General features: G+C 45.9%; 1 protein-coding gene across 5 annotated transcripts in view; it reads right to left on the bottom strand.

Annotated features, from left to right (window-relative positions):
• The window catches only part of LOC142289842 (presenilin-associated rhomboid-like protein, mitochondrial), a 134,532-nt gene that overhangs the window by 43,089 nt on the left and 73,008 nt on the right, over window positions 1-18,435 (bottom strand). For 4 of the 5 annotated variants that reach the window (XM_075333784.1, XM_075333785.1, XM_075333783.1 and 1 more), the window contains one exon: window positions 2,695-2,812. In XM_075333784.1, the coding sequence (XP_075189899.1) occupies window positions 2,695-2,753 (59 nt within the window). In that variant the 5' untranslated portion in view covers window positions 2,754-2,812. Of the gene's footprint in view, window positions 1-2,694; window positions 2,813-14,454; window positions 14,550-18,435 lie in introns of those variants that run through there. The other variant, XM_075333782.1, reaches the window with a different exon arrangement.

Here is an 18,435-nt window from a genome sequence, read left to right as displayed (position 1 = left end):
CCAGGACTACTCCTCCTATTATACTCCTCTCCCCCCAGGACTATTCCTCCTATTATCCTGCTCTCCCCCAGGACTACTCCTCCTATTATCCTGCTCTCCCCCCAGGACTACTCCCCCTATTATACTCCTCTCCCCAGAACTACTACTCCTATTATCCTCCTCTCCCCCCAGGACTACTCCTCCTATTATCCTCCTCTCCCCCCAGGACTACTCCTCATATTATCCTCCTCTCCCTCCAGGACTACTTCTCCTATTATCCTCCTCTCCCCTCAGGACTACTCCTCCTATTAGACTCCTCACCTCCAGGACTACTTCTCCTATTATCCTCCTCTCCCCCCAGGACTATTCCTCCTATTATACTCCTCTCCCCCCAGGACTACTTCTGTTATACTCCTCTCACCCCAGGACTACTCCTCCTATTATCCTCCTTTCTCCCCAGGACTACTCCTCCTATTATCCTCCTCTCCCCCCAGGACTACTCCTCCTATTCTCCTCCTCTCCCCCCAGGACTACTACTCCTATTCTCCTCCTCTCCCCCCAGGACTACTCCTCCTATTCTCCTCCTCTCCCCCCAGGACTACTCCTCCTATTAGACTCCTCTCCCCCCAGGACTACTCCTCCTATTATCCTCCTCTCCCTCCAGGACTACTCCTCCTATTATCCTGCTCTCCCCACAGGACTACTCCTCCTATTATACTCCTCTCCCCCAGGACTACTCCTCCTATTAGACTCCTCTCCCCCCCGGACTACTCCTCCTATTATACTCCTCTCCCCCCAGGACTACTCCTCCTATTATACTACTGACCTCCAGGACTACTCCTTCTATTAGACTCCTCTATCCCCAGGACTACTCCACCTATTATCCTCCTCTCCCCCCAGGACTACTCCTCCTATTATTCTTCTCTACCTCCAGGACTACTCCTCCTATTATACTCCTCACCCCCAGGACTTCTCCTCCTATTAGACTCCTCTCTCCCCAGGACTACTCCACCTATTATACTCCTCTCACCCCAGGACTATTCCTTCTATTATCCTCCTTTCTCCCCAGGACTACTCCTCCTATTATCCTCCTTTCTCCCCAGGACTACTCCTCCTATTATCCTCCTTTCTCCCCAAAGGACTACTCCTCCTATTAGACTCCTCTCCCTCAGGACTACTCCACCTATTATCCTCCTCTCCCCCCAGGACTACTCCTCCTATTATCCTCCTTTCTCCCCACAGGACTACTCCTCCTATTAGACTCCTCTCCCCTCAGGACTACTCCTCCTATTATACTCCTCACCTCCAGGACTACTCCTCCTATTATACTCCTCTCCCCCCAGGACTACTCCTCCTATTATACTCCTCTCCCCCCAGGACTACTCCTCCTATTATACTCCTCTCCCCCCAGGACTACTCCTCCTATTAGACTCCTCACCTCCAGGACTACTCCTCCTATTATACTCCTCTCCCCCAGGACTCCTCCTCCTATTATCCTGCTCTCCCCAGGACTATTCCTCCTATTATACTCTCCCCCCAGGACTCCTCCTCGTATTATCCTCCTCTCCCCCAGGACTCCTCCTCCTATTATCCTCCTCTCCCCCCAGGACTATTCCTTCTATTATCCTGCTCTCCCCCCAGGACTACTACCCCTATTATACTCCTCTCCCCCCAGGACTACTCCCCCTATTATCCTCCTCTCCCCCCAGGACTATTCCTTCTATTATCCTGCTCTCCCCCCAGGACTACTCCTCCTATTATACTCCTCTCCCCCAGGACTAGTCCTCCTATTATACTCCTCTCCCCCAGGACTACTCCTCCTATTATACTCCTCTCCCCCCAGGACTACTCCTCCTATTATCCTGCTCTCCCACAGGACTACTCCTCCTATTATCCTCCTCTCCCCCCAGGACTATTCCTACTATTATACTCCTCTCCCTCCAGGACTACTCCTCCAGCACACACACACACACACTGCACAAAAGATAACTCCCCCCAAAACACACACACACCCACACAAACCGCGGAACACATACAGCACCAAACACACACAACGCTGCAGACACACAGCGCTCCACAAACAACACAACGTAACACACAGCACCACACACACAATGCTGCAGACACACAGCACTCTACAAACAACGCAACACACAAACAACACCGCTCTCACACACCCAGAACATTTACAGCGCCCTACACAAACACTGGCAACTACACACAACAACATCTATATATATAACAAAAATCATACAGTAACTACACAATAAATTCTAGAATTCTCGATGCGTTAGAATCGGCCACCTTCTAGTATGCTAATAACCTGTGAGTGCTTTAGGGGTGGGACCCTGCACTGAATGCTCTCCTGCCCTCCTCACTATTCCCCGCCTGCCTTCTGAGCATGCGTATATTTCCATTTCTGGATGACAGGCAAAGATGTGCCAAACTTAATAGCCTAATAGAAGACTTGTCTTCCTAAATTACCCTCCAGATGTTCTAAATCTTTAATCTCAGACCACAGTCACAAACAGGCTGCTGTTTGAAAACTGTGGTATATTTCCATAGGTGCCAATGAACCACTTTTCCTTGTCCACAGTATTTAGCTATAGGAACGGTGGCAGCAAACTGAATCTTTACTCTGTGTGAAGTGAAGCCTAGTTGCAGCTCTGGGTACATGGTGACAGAGTTAAAAAAAGCAAATGTACATGTACTTACCTTCGTCCATGACATAATCTGGTCCTTGTAGAAGCGACTATCCAGCAAGCAGAATTCATTTTGCTCAGGAGTTGCCAGAAGGTTCAGCTTCTCTTTAACGCACTCATAACATATACGTCTGAAAAACAGGGCCCAAATTAACCATCTAAAATCAGGTAGATTTCAATTAAATTGTGCATCCACCACCTCTAACGTTTTGTCTCATCAAACTGGAGTCTAGTTACCTGTTTAGAATGAAGGTTTCCAAGAGGTTTTGAGCTCTAAAAAATAACCAAGTAATCAATATTCATTTAATACTGGAACCCGCCTAAATCCATCGTGGGCCGCTCAGATTTGTGCTGATGCAAAACGGAGTAGGGGAGGAAGGCACTAATTCCCTGAAATGGGATCACCCCGGCACTAGAAACAATTGTGGGCCAACGTATAAGTAATTAACATGAAGTGAGGGTCGCCATAGCTCTCACTACATGTGGATTATTCAGCCATCCGAAGGCAGGGAGAGAAGTTGGTGGTGGTTGGGCACAGGGCTCGCGTGATGTCACATCCTCCAGAGCACCGCCATGGGAGGCGAGTATGAGCTTTATTATTTTAATGGGGAATAAGAAGGGGTTGTCCTAGTAATGGAGAGCTCCTTTAACTGACGTTCTTATTGATATAGGTTTTCTGCAGCGACTGCCACCCTATACAGTGTAACAGAGCAGTTTACCTGGCAGCCTTGCTATCCGTTAGACACCTTGCAGACGTTCGTGTTTTAGGTACATGTGACATTTTTAACATGAATGCCACACATACCCATGTTATTCTATGGTGTTACTCACACGTCCGTGTTTTTACACAGACTGTGTGGCCCCGCATGTACATATGGAGACATGTCCGTCTTTTCTCCGGCAGCATGGGTGTCACACAGATCACACACTGATATGATCTGTGAGACATCAGTGTGACACGTTACAGAGAAAACACGACTTTGAAATAAAATTATTTTCTATACTCACCTGTCTCCAGCCTTGCTGTATTCGGCGCTGCTGTCACTTGCTTCTGACCCCCGCTCATTATGCTCATTGCATATGCACTGCGCCACGGACCTGGAAGCAACAGCATTACCAGAGACCTCAGTATCGGTGACAGCATCGCCGGGGACAGGTGAGTATCCAGCAGTGTGCGTGCAGTGACTCAGAAGCTCATCGGCGTATCCAATGAACTTGGATGACCTCTCGGCGACATCCCTACTAGCGCAAGTGTCACAACAGTGACTTTACGGGTTCATCAGAGTTCATTGTGAACTCAGATGAACCTGTGACGTTACTGCTGCGACACCCACGGTAGCGCAGGTGTCGCTGGGCTGCGTCAGGAGGTGATCTGAGTTCATTGGATACTCCGATGAACTCGTGATATCACCACCGAGCCTGAACACACACACTGCTGAGGGCACCCCTGTGGTGACCTGGGCTGACCTTATGAGGTCCAGATCACTGCAGGGAAACACATATAGCAGTGTGTGTGCCTGCAGGGGCTGCTCTCACAATCAATGGGAAATGTTTGGTTCTCCATGGAATGTGCCAGCAGTATGCGATCGACGTTGGCCCCCTAATTGGATTACGGCGGACAAGGATTAGCGCTTTGACAGGGAAATAAATTGGAAAAGAGGGTGTCTCTTGTCTTTGTTTATTGAATAATTTTCTCTTTTTATGTCTTTTCAGATTTGCTTTTGGGGATTGTCATGGGACCTCACCATGGATTACGGCGGCCATATTTTTTTTAAATAAATTGGTGAACAATGGCTGGAGTCAGGCTTTTTTGTTCAAATAAACTTTTTTATTCTCCTTTCAACTACTGGATTAGTAAAGACGGTGTCTGTTAGACGCCACCCATTACTAATACCTGGGTTTGATGCCAGCTGGAGCTGGCATCAACCTCACAAATATTAACCCTGTTTGCCCCTGCCAGGCAACTGCAATTTTTGCCAGGCTGCAATTTTTAGGCTGGAGAGGGCCAAATAACCATGGCCCTTCCCATACCTAATAATATTAGTCCCCAGTTGTCTGCTGTACTTTGGCTAGTTTTAGTAAAATGGAAAGGTCCCCACGTCTTTTTTTTTTAATAAGAAAAAAAAAATAAAATAATATAAAATAAGGAGTGGGATCCCTTCTAGTTTTATCCCCTTCAGCCCCCAGCCTATTTTCACCTTAAAGACCCGGCCATTTTTTGCAATTTTGACCAGTGTCACTTTGACAGGTTATAACTCTGGAACACTTCAACGGATTCTGGCGATTCTGACATTGATTTTTCGTGACATATTGTACTTCATATCAGTGGTAAATTTAGGCCGATATGTTTTACGTTTGTGAAAATTTCGGAAATTTGGCGAAAATTTTGAAAATTTCGCAATTTTCAAAATTTGAAATTTTATGCCCATAAATCTGAGAGATATGTCACACAAAATAGTTACTAAATAACATTTCCCACTTGTCTGCTTTACACCAGCGCAATTTTTGAAAAAAAAAAAAATTCCGTTAGGAAGTTAGAAGGGTTCAAAGTTCATCAGCAATTTCTAATTTTTCCAACAAAATTTACAAAAAAAAAATTTTTTTTTAGGTACCACATCACATTTGGAGTGATTTGAGAAACCTAGGCGACAGAAAATACCCAAAAGTGACCCCATTCTAAAATCTGCACCCCTCACTCTGCTCAAAACCACATCCAAGAAGTTTATTAACCCTTTAGGAGCTTCACAGCAACCAAAGCAATGTAGAAGAAAAAATGAAAATTTTACTTTTTTAACACAAAAATGTTACTTTAGCCATAAAAATTAGTATTTTCACAAGGGTATCAGGAAAAATGCATCATAAAATGTATCGTGCATTTTCTCCTGAGTACGCAGATACCTCATATGTGGTGGAAATCAAATGTTTGGGCACACAGCAGGACTCGGAAGGCAAGGAGCGCCATTTGAATTTTTGAGTGCAAAATTAGCTGCACTCATTAGCGGACGCAATGTCGGGTTTGAAAACTCCCTGAGGTGCCTAAACAATGGAGCTCCCCCATAAGTGACCCCATTATGGAAACTAGAGCCCTCAAATAATTTTTCTAGATGTTTGATGTGCACTTTGAACCCCTGGGAGCTTCACAGAAGTTTATAACGTTGAGCCGTGAAAAGAAAAAAAAATTTTTTACCACAAAACTGTTGCTTCAACCAGGTAGCTTTTTTTATCACAAGGGAATCAGGAAAAAATGCACCATAAAATGTATTGTGCATTTTCTCCTGAGTACGCAGATACCTCATATGTGGTGGAAATCAAATGTTTGGGCACACAGCAGGACTCGGAAGGCAAGGAGCACCATTTCACAGCAAAATTGGTTGGAATTATTAGCGGACGCCATGTTGCGTTTGGAGACCCCCCTGAAGTGCCTAAACAATGGAGCTCCCCCACAATTTACCCCATTTTGAAAACTAGACCCTCATGGAATTTATCTAGCTGTTTAGTGAGCACTTTGAACCCCTGGAGGCTTCACAAACGTTTGTAATGTTCAGCCGTGAAAATATTTTAATTTTTTTTTTACCACAGAATTGTTTTTTCAAACAGGTAGCTTTTTTTTCACAAGGGTATCAGGAAAAAATGCACCATAAAATGTATTGTGCAATTTCTCCTGAGTACACAGGTACCTCATACGTGGTGGAAATCAATTGTTTGGGCGTACGGCGGGGCTCAGAAGAGAAGGAGCGCCATTTCACAGTAAAATTGATTGGAATTATTAGCAGACGCCATGTTGCATTTGGAGACCCCCTGAGGTGCCTAAACAATGGAGCTCCCCCACATGTGATCCCATTTTGGAAACTAGACCCCTCCCATACAAAAAAATTAGTTTGGCGAAATACAAAATACAGACATCAGTAAAAAAAAAAAAAAATATGAGCGCCTGCCACTAAGACCAGTGCCAAACGTGAGAGCAATGCACGAGTCTCGCATCGCATCATCCACTCCAGTCTGGAAGCGAGCAACTGCGCTGGATAATGTGATGCGAGAGGGCGGGGCGGTAGATGAGAAAGGGCGCAGCGGATGGAAGATGGGAAAAGGCGCAGCGGATGGAGGAGCGGCAGAGGATGGGAAAGGGCGCAGCGGATGGATGATGGGAAATGGCGCAGCGGATGGAGGAGCGGTGGAGGATGGGGGGTAGGGAGGTGAGATGGGGATACCTACCTTACAGGATGGATCTATGCAGCAGGATCACAGCAGACAAAAGAGGCAGCAGATGAAGGAGGCAACAGATTGAGGAGTGTGAGAGGGGGCAGTAGATGAAGAGGATGGGAGAGAGCAGGCAGCAGATCAGGGAGGGGTGCAGAGTCTGATGGGAGAGAGAGATGGCACATGGAGGAGAGGGGGCCCGGGGGGAGGGGGCCCCCAGAACGTGTGGGGGGAGGGTGGCTTGCAGCACATGTGGGGGGAGGGTGGCTTGCAGCACATGTGGGGGGAGGAGGTGTAGTGGCGATGGAGAAGGGGCAGCCGATGAAGGAGGCGACGGCGGCCGATCGTGAACAGTGGGGGCCGATTCGGGGGCAGCAGCGGCTGAAAAAGGTGGGTGCGGCGGGGACAGTGGCGAGCGTGGCGGCGGGGACAGCGGCGGGGCTGGGGCTGGTGGGCGGGGCGATCGGAGACAGCGGCGGGGCTGGCGGTGACAGCGGCGGGGCTGGCAGGGCGATCGGGGACAGGGGCGGGCGATCGGGGACAGCAACTTACCGATGGGCACCCGCAGAGACCGCTCTCCTCGGCTTTCAGGGACGGACACAGGTCACCGGCCCCAGATCCACGGTGATTGGAGAGATCGGTCACAAGACCAGTCTCTCCAATCAGAGCTGGGGGCGGGTGAAGCACCGATCACCCAGCTCCAGCCAATGGCCAGTGCTACAGCAGCACTGATCAGGGCTGGATTTCAATGTTCCAGCCATTTTCAATGGCTGGAACATTACAGTGACTGTAATTGGCTGAGCGGCGTTCGTCAGCCAATCACAGCCTCTGTAGGTTCGGGGAGGAGGCACCACCCCTCCTGAGGTCAGGCAGAGGTCCCCTCCTTCCCGAATCTACTATTTACTTAAACAAATTGAACTCCCCGGGGCTCCGGGACCACGATTTCGCCATGACATACTGGGTAAGTCATGAGTCGTTTAGCACCATGTCACCGTGACGTACCCAGTACGTCAAGGGTCGTTAAGGGGTTAATAACCAGCCAAGGTACAGCAGAAAACTGAGGGGTGCAGCCTGCAGCTGCTCCTGTGCTAGATATGAAAAATGGTGGGGACCCCACGTAATATTTTTTTTTTATTAAAAAATTAAAATGATGTAAAACAGCGTGCCAAGCTAGCTACAGTGCCTTGCAAAAGTATTTGACCCCTTTGAATTTTTAAACCTTTTCCCACATTTCAGGCTTCAAACAAAGATAAAAATTTAAATTTTATGGTGAAGAATCAACAACAAGTGGGACACAATTGTGAAGTTAAACGAAATGTATTGCTTATTTTAAGTTTTTGTTAAAATAAAAAACTGAAAATTGTTGCGAGCAATATTATTCGTCCCCTTTACTTTCAGTGCAGCAAACTCACTCCAGAAGTTCATTGAGGATCTCTGAATGATCCAATGTTGTCCTAAATGACAGGTGGATTATATTTATCATCATCAGTGTGTAATCTAGTCTCCGTATAAATGCACCTGCTCTGTGATAGTCTCAGTGTTCTGTTTAAAGCACAGAGAGAATCATGAAGATTAAGGAACACAACAGGCAGGTCCATGATACTGTTGTGGAGAAGTTTAAATCCGGATTTGGTTCCAAAAGGATTTCCAAAACTTTAAACATCCCAAGAAGCACTGTGCAAGCGATCATATTGAAATGGAAGAAGTATCATACCACTGCAAATCTACCAAAACCCAGCCGTCCATCCAAACTTTCATCTCGAACAAGGAGAAGACTGATCAGAGATGCAGACAAGAGGCCCATGATCACTCTGGATGAACTGCAGAGATCTACAGCTGAGGTGGGAGAGTCTGTCCATAAGACAACAATCAGTTGTACACTGCACAAATCTGGCATTTATGGAAAAGTGGCAAGAAGAAAGTCATTTCTCAAAGATATCCATAAAAATTGTCATTTAAAGTTTGCCACAAGCTGCCTGAGAGACACCAAACATGTGGAAGAAGGTGCTCTGGTCAGATGAAACCAAAATCAAACTTTTTGGGCACAATGCAAAACGATATGTTTGGCGTAAAAGCAACACAGCTCACCACCCTGAACACACCATCCCCACTGTCAAACATGGTGGTGGCAGCATCATGGTTTGGGCCTGCTATTCCTCAGCAGGGACATGGAAGATGGTTAAAATTGATGGGAAGATGAATGGAGCCAAATACAGGACCATTCTTAAAGAAAACTTGTTGGAGTCTGCAAAACACCTGAGACTGGGACCAAGATTTGTCTTTCAACAAGACAATGATCCCAAAACATAAAGCAAACTCTACAATGGAATGGTTCATATATAAACGTATCCAGGTGTTAGAATGGCCAAGTCAAAGTCCAGACCTGAATCCAATCGAGAATCTGTGGAAAGAGCTGAAAACTTCTGTTCACAAACGCTCTCCGTCCAACGTCACTCAGCTCGAGCTGTTTGCAAAGGAAGAATGGGCGAGAATTTCAGTCTCTCGATGCGCAAAACTGATAGACACATACCCCAAGTGAGTTGCAGCTGTAATCGCAGCAAAAGATGGCGCTACAAAGTATTAATTTAAAGGGGCCGAATAATATTGCACGCCCCAATTTTCTGATATTTATTATTTTAAAAAGTTTAAATTTAAATTTCGTTCCACTTCACAATTGTGTCCCACTTGTTGATTCTTCACCATAAAATGTAAAATTTTTATCTTTATGTTTGAAGCCTGAAATGTGGGAAAAGGTTGAAAAATTCAAGGGGGCCGAATACTTTCACAGGGCACTGTATCTCTCTATTGAGCAATTCGATTTGTTCTGTCTATTTTATATGTTCTGTCTTTATATCTATCTAATCTATTCTATCTATTTTATCTGTTCTATTTATCTTTCTATACCTATCTATCATTTTTCAGGCTTTGCCCATCTTTTACACATTAAAAAACCATTCATTTCAGTATCATGCATTTTTTACTGGTACCAGTCACATGTATGCAAACATGGATGTCACATGGATGATAAAACACTGACATCAGAAAGGGGCCTTACTATTATTAGGGTAACCACTAATGGCTGCACAGCGTTCTGGATATATCCGCATACAGAGATAGGCTACCTTCACATGATTAGGATTTGTTGAGTTTTTTGATGCTGGAGACTTTTGTGTACCTTAGTTTACTTGCATTTTTCATTCCGTATTTCTGTGTGGTTTTTTAGGGTGCGTACCCACGATCATGGTTTGCAGCGTTTTGGACACAGCATGCTTCAACTGCATCCAAAACACTGTACAGTGCAAGAACAGTTGACAACATTTCTAGAAATCCCGTGCCCACTGTGCTTGTGTTTTCCGCAGCAAACACTGACCTGGGGAGCATCTTTCCAGACCGCGGCATGTCAATTGTGTGCTGCGGAATCGCATGCTTCCGCCGTAGGGCGAACACAAGCGAGAGACCGCAGCGCACTGATCACTGATGGTGGGTACAAGCATCTGCGGTCTCCTGCGTTCTTCTGTGGAGGAGACTCGGGGCCTCGCAGGTCAGGACTCGCTGCTTCCAGAACATGCGCACGCTGCAGCTTTTTGTGCTCACAAGCTGCAACCAAAACTGCACCTTGTGAGAAAGAGCCTGGAAATGTAAAAAAAAAAAAACAAAAAAAAAAAAACTCTTGTAATTGTAGCTGCGTTTTTGCTGCGTTTTTCACAACCTGCGTTTTTGAGGCTTTTTTTGTGACAAATGTTGACAAAAACGCAGGAAGAATGAACATGCTGCATCTTTTTTGTCACAAACGTTTGACAAATAAAACGCTGACAAACTGCAACGTGCGCACAGCAAATCTGACTTCTCGTAGACTTTGCTGGGAAGTCAAATGTCAGAAAGTTCTGACAACAAAACTGCACCGAAAAACACAGCAAAAATGCGACAAAAATGCAGCGTGCGCATGTAGCCTAAGGCTATGTGCCCACGGGACTATGTACCCGTGGATTTTGCCGCAGAAAACCTGAGGATTTATCTGGATTTTCTAGAGAAATCCGCAGGTTTCAGCGAGTACAGATACTCCCCATGTTATCCTATGAGACATGGGGAGTGCAGTGTCCATGCTGCAGTATGTGCGGCTGCGGAATATGCTGCGGATGTCCCGCAGCCACACGTAACTGCATGTCAATTATTCTTGTGAAAATATCTGTGGAATTTCCGCCTTTACACTATGGAGATAAAGGCCGGGACTTCCGCAGGTAGGTTACATGAATGTCCACAAGTTTTCCGCAGATATTTCGCTGGACTCCCGCAGCAATGGTTAGATGCAGATTCCGGGGAGCTGCGGCGGGAAACCTGTGGACAAACCTGCGGATATATCCGCGAGTACATTGTCCCATGGGCACATAGCCTAAAGGCCCTGTCACACACAGAGATAAATCTGCGGCTGATCTGTGGTTGCAGTGAAATTGTGGACAATCAGTGCCAGGTTTGCGGCTGTGTACAAATGGAACAATATGTCCATGATTTCACTGCAACCACAGATCTGCCAAAGATTTATCTGTGTGTGACGGGGCCTTAAGTGTTTTTCCGTCTCTTGTTGATACGTCATGCTTTAATTAAAACGGTCTTGTTTTTCATACCTCCTGGTATTTGGCTTTGAAGAAGCTTTATTGACATTCTTAGGTGCAGATCACATGCGTTTTTGATGAGTTTCTGCCACAGAAACACACTAAGGCTATGTTCACACACTGCGTTTTTTACCTGCGTTTTTGGTCCGTTTTTGCTGCAGAATTTTCTTGAGAAATTCTTGTAACCTTTCTGCAGACATTCCCCAGCAAAACCCATGGCAAAAAAAATTAGCTGTGCACACACTGCGTTTTTTTCTTAAGAAAATTCTTTCAGTAGATTTTCTTAAGAAAAAGAATGAGCATGTCACTTCTTTTCTGCAGCTAACTGCGTTTTTTGCCATAGATAATTGGCACAATAACGCAGGGAGCAACCAGCGGTAAAAACGCACCAAAAACGGACCGAAAACGCACCAAAAACGCACCGAAAACGCGGCAAAAACGCAGGTGCGTTTTTGGTGCGTTTTTTAACACAGGTGCACTCTTAAGAAATTTCTTAAGAAATTTCTTAAGAAAAATCATTTTTCTAGTGTGAACATAGCCTAAAGACGCATGTGAGTTTTTACCTGCGGATTTTCAACATCCAATACAAGTTTATGGGGAAATTCTGCACAGAAAACTCAGGGTATGCAAAAGACAATCTGCTATGCTGTGGAAAAAAAAAAGCGCTGCAGGTCACAGTTCACACAGCGTAAAAAACAAGTACAAGGGCAGATTACGATAAATGCCATCCATTCTACTGAAACTGTGAGACGCTAGGGCTCTCTGCTGTGAGAATACGCAGCACCAACACCGCAATACAACTCATGGTGTGAGCACAGCCTGGGCTTTCTACACCGCGATACAACAAGGGTCGGTCTAGCCCGCCGGGGTAGCGGGGAATCCCCCGGTAGGCCCTGGGCCCTCAGTGGGCCCCTGTGCCTTATATAGTGCGGGGCAGTGTATAGCGCCACGGGGCAGCCGGTTTCTCAGGGCCAGCGCTATGTGCGGCAGACTGGGCTGGGCCCCAACGCTCTGATGGGCCCCCCCGGCTTTCAATCACAAACTGCAGCGATAGCACAAGTTCCGTACTATCGCTGCAGTTTCCGCGGCTGCAGAAGGACCTGTGGTGACATAACAGTCATGTGATATCACCGTAGGTCCTGCACTGCGGAAGCCCCAGACCTGTCCTGGAGACTGCGCCGCTATTCAAATGTATGCTCATCTTTCAGACGCACGTACATCTGAACAGTGCAGCCGGTGACAGGACTGAGGCGGAGTAGCTGCTCAGCCACGCACTGACAAGGCGGCCGTCATCACAGGGCTGCAGGTAAGCGCTCAGGAGGAGCCAAAGAAAAAAAAAATCTATATATATATTGCTGGGACCCGAACTGATCTGCAAATTGTACAACTTTTATCCCCCATTACACTGGAGCTCGAGTCCGACTTGACCCCTGATCCATTCATTGCCTCAGTGGCTGTGAGCGCTGTGCTTGGTTTTATCTGACTGCCCCATTTGGATGAATGGCGCTGCAATCACACCACCGCTGCATTGTATAATGGTGATACAAGTGCCCTGTCAGGGATAAAAGTTACTCATTTTTTGATCGGTGCGGTTTCTACTGGTCTGGTTCCACCGATCAATAAGTTATCAGCTACCGAACCTGTGAATCCTATGGAACGGTGATAACTTGTCACTAAAGATCCCCCTTACTGCAAACTACTGTAATTGTACATTAGTTACTGTGTGTGCACAGGAGATGTGCAGGAGCCGCCTGTGCTTTACAGTCAGCGCTCCACTATAACGGGCATAGCAGCTAATAGATATTTGCATGTAGCTGTAGGGTGGGCCCTTGGAGTCAAATCCCCTGGTGGGCCCCAGACACCCCAGTCCGACCCTGGATACAACTCATGGGGTGAGCACAGCCTGGGCTTCCTACACCGCGATACCACTCATGGGGTGAGCACAGCCTGGGCTTCCTACACTGCGATACCACTCATGGGGTGAGCACAGCCTGGGCTTCCTACACCGCGATACCACTCATGGTGCGAGCACAGCCTGGGCTTCCTGCACTGCGATAGTAGTGATGTGTCGGTCGCGAACGATCCGACACAAAGATCTGGCTCCCTGCTGTGACCGACAGGAGCCGGATCAGCAGTGAGAGCCACTAAAATTTCTAAACGGCTCTTTTCGCCGCCAAAACCCTGCCCACCCGTGGCTAAACTCCACCTACTCAACAATCTAATTGGTCGCATGTAAGTGGGTGGGGTTTTGGCGGCGTTACTATAATCTTAAATATGTGTTCACCTGGGGTGAACACTAGTGATGGGCAGTCCGGCTTTTTTTGGTGATCCAGTTCCTGTGGCTCCACTCACCAAAAAGAGACGGATTTTTCAGATCGTCCTCGTCTCCTTATTAAATATGTTCACGCCAGGTGAACACATATTTAAGATTATAGTAATGCCGCAAAAAAACCCGCCCACCCGCGGCTAAACCCCACCCACTTACAAGCGACCAATTAGATTGTTGAGTAGGCGGAGTTTAGCTGCATGTGGGCGGGGTTTTGGCAGCGAAAAGAGACCTTTAGAGATTTTAGTGGCTCACACTAGTGATCCGACTCCTGTCAGTCACAGCAGGGAGCTGGATCTTTGTGTCGGATCGTTCGCGACTGACACATCAAGAACACATATTTAATAAGGAGCCGAGAACGATCTGAAAGATCCGGCTCTTTTTAGCGAGCGGAGCCATGGGAACCGGATCACCAAAAAGAGCCGGACTGCCCATCACTACGCGATACCACTCATGGTGCGAGCACAGCCTGGGCTCCCTGCCCTTCAGCTAATATCACCTCTAGAAGCTATGTACAGTGCAGGTCCTGCAGAGGAAAAGCACACACACGGCAGTGCTGGTACTACAATAACACATGGGCAGGAAGCACAGCACCACATACCCGCTCTGCGCTGCCATTAGGGACACCTCACTCACTTACCAGACAACTTCAACCAATAGAAAGGACGGTAAATGCTAATCCTGCTGCCAAAAGGACCTGCGATGATGTCATGACCATGTGATCAGTAAGTGTGTGGGCGGAGTCAGGCTTCAAATTGTACCACGGACGGAGGCGGTTCAGAATGGTTGGCTGTGTCCTCATGACACGGTAAATGGCTGTGTACGCTTTATGGTCGTGACACGGCCAGCCCTGCCCTGCAACACACAGCTCTGCACTATATACACATACAGCTCTGCACTATATACTATACACACACACAGCTCTGCACTATATACACATACAGCTCTGCACTATATACACATACAGCTCTGCACTATATACCATATACACATACAGCTCTGCACTATATACTATACACACAAAACCCTGCCCTGCAACACACCGCTCTGCACTATATACACATACAGCTCTGCACTATATACTATACACACACACACACAGCTCTGCACTATATACACATACAGCTCTGCACTATATACACATACAGCTCTGCACTATATACCATATACACATACAGCTCTGCACTATATACTATACACACAAAACCCTGCCCTGCAACACACCGCTCTGCACTATATACACATACAGCTCTGCACTATATACACATACAGCTCTGCACTATATACTATACACACAAAACCCTGCCCTGCAACACACAGCTCTGCACTATATACACATACAGCTCTGCACTATATACTATACACACAAAACCCTGCCCTGCAACACACAGCTCTGCACTATATACACATACAGCTCTGCACTATATACTATACACACACACAGCTCTGCACTATATACACATACAGCTCTGCACTATATACACATACAGCTCTGCACTATATACCATATACACATACAGCTCTGCACTATATACTATACACACAAAACCCTGCCCTGCAACACACCGCTCTGCACTATATACACATACAGCTCTGCACTATATACTATACACACACACACACAGCTCTGCACTATATACACATACAGCTCTGCACTATATACACATACAGCTCTGCACTATATACCATATACACATACAGCTCTGCACTATATACTATACACACAAAACCCTGCCCTGCAACACACCGCTCTGCACTATATACACATACAGCTCTGCACTATATACACATACAGCTCTGCACTATATACTATACACACAAAACCCTGCCCTGCAACACACAGCTCTGCACTATATACACATACAGCTCTGCACTATATACTATACACACAAAACCCTGCCCTGCAACACACCGCTCTGCACTATATACACATACAGCTCTGCACTATATACACATACAGCTCTGCACTATATACTATACACACAAAACCCTGCCCTGCAACACACAGCTCTGCACTATATACACATACAGCTCTGCACTATATACTATACACACAAAACCCTGCCCTGCAACACACCGCTCTGCACTATATACACATACAGCTCTGCACTATATACACATACAGCTCTGCACTATATACTATACACACAAAACCCTGCCCTGCAACACACCGCTCTGCACTATATACACATACAGCTCTGCACTATATACACATACAGCTCTGCACTATATACTATACACACAAAACCCTGCCCTGCAACACACAGCTCTGCACTATATACACATACAGCTCTGCACTATATACTATACACACAAAACCCTGCCCTGCAACACACCGCTCTGCACTATATACACATACAGCTCTGCACTATATACTATACACACAAAACCCTGCCCTGCAACACACAGCTCTGCACTATATACACATACAGCTCTGCACTATATACTATACACACAAAACCCTGCCCTGCAACACACAGCTCTGCACTATATACACATACAGCTCTGCACTATATACTATACACACAAAACCCTGCCCTGCAACACACAGCTCTGCACTATATACACATACAGCTCTGCACTATATACACATACAGCTCTGCACTATATACTATACACACAAAACCCTGCCCTGCAACACACAGCTCTGCACTATATACACATACAGCTCTGCACTATATACTATACACACAAAACCCTGCCCTGCAACACACAGCTTTGCACTATATACACATACAGCTCTGCACTATATACTATACACACAAAACCCTGCCCTGCAACACACAGCTCTGCACTGTATACACATACAGCTCTGCACTATATACTATACACACAAAACACTGCCCTGCAACACACCGCTCTGCACTATATACACATACAGCTCTGCACTATATACACATACAGCTCTGCACTATATACTATACACACAAAACCCTGCCCTGCAACACACAGCTCTGCACTATATACACATACAGCTCTGCACTATATACTATACACACAAAACCCTGCCCTGCAACACACAGCTCTGCACTATATACACATACAGCTCTGCACTATATACTATACACACAAAACCCTGCCCTGCAACACACAGCTTTGCACTATATACACATACAGCTCTGCACTATATACTATACACACAAAACCCTGCCCTGCAACACACAGCTCTGCACTGTATACACATACAGCTCTGCACTATATACTATACACACAAAACACTGCCCTGCAACACACCGCTCTGCACTATATACACATACAGCTCTGCACTATATACTATACACACAAAACCCTGCCCTGCAACACACAGCTCTGCACTATATACACACACAGCTCTGCACTGTATACTATATACACACACACAGCTCTGCACTATATACCATATACACACAGCTCTGCACTATATACCATATACACACAGCTCTGCACTATATACCATATACACACAGCTCTGCACTATATACCATATACACACACAGCTCTGCACTATATACCATATACACACAGCTCTGCACTATATACCATACACACACACAGCTCTGCACTGTATACTATATACACACACACAGCTCTGCACTGTATACTATACACACACACACAGCTCTGCACTATATACCATATACACACACACAGCTCTGCACTATATACCATATACACACAGCTCTGCACTATATACCATATACACACAGCTCTGCACTATATACCATACACACACAGCTCTGCACTGTATACTATATACACACACAGCTCTGCACTGTATACTATACACACACACACAGCTCTGCACTATATACCATATACACACACAGCTCTGCACTATATACCATATACACACAGCTCTGCACTATATACCATATACACACAGCTCTGCACTATATACACATACAGCTCTGCACTATATACACACAGCTCTGCACTATATACACATACAGCTCTGCACTATATACACATACAGCTATGCACTATATACCATATACACACACACACAGCTCTGCACTATATACACATACAGCTCTGCACTATATACACATACAGCTCTGCGCTATATACACATACAGCTCTGCACTATATACCATATACACACACAGCTCTGCACTGTATACTATACACACAAAACCCTGCCCTGCAACACACAGCTCTGCACTGTATACTATATATACACACACACAGCTCTGCACTGTATACTATATACACACACAGAGCTCTGCACTGTATACTATATACACACACACACAGCTCTTCACTATATACCATATACACACAGCTCTGCACTATATACCATATACACACACAGCTCTGCACTGTATACTATATATACACACACAGCTCTGCACTGTATACTATATACACACACACACAGCTCTGCACTGTATACTATATACACACACACAGCTCTGCACTGTATACTTTATACACACACACAGCTCTGCACTGTATACTATATACACACACAGCTCTGCACTGTATACTATATACACACACAGCTTTGCACTGTATACTATATACACACACAGCTCTGCACTGTATACTATATACACACACAGCTCTGCACTGTATACTATATACACACACAGCTCTGCACTGTATATTATATACACACACAGCTCTGCACTGTATACTATAT

Source organism: Anomaloglossus baeobatrachus, chromosome 2 (assembly GCF_048569485.1).
Source record: "Anomaloglossus baeobatrachus isolate aAnoBae1 chromosome 2, aAnoBae1.hap1, whole genome shotgun sequence".
NCBI lineage: Eukaryota > Metazoa > Chordata > Amphibia > Anura > Aromobatidae > Anomaloglossus > Anomaloglossus baeobatrachus.
The sequence above is the reverse complement of the archived record's forward strand: the minus strand, read 5'-3'. Positions and strand labels throughout refer to the sequence as shown.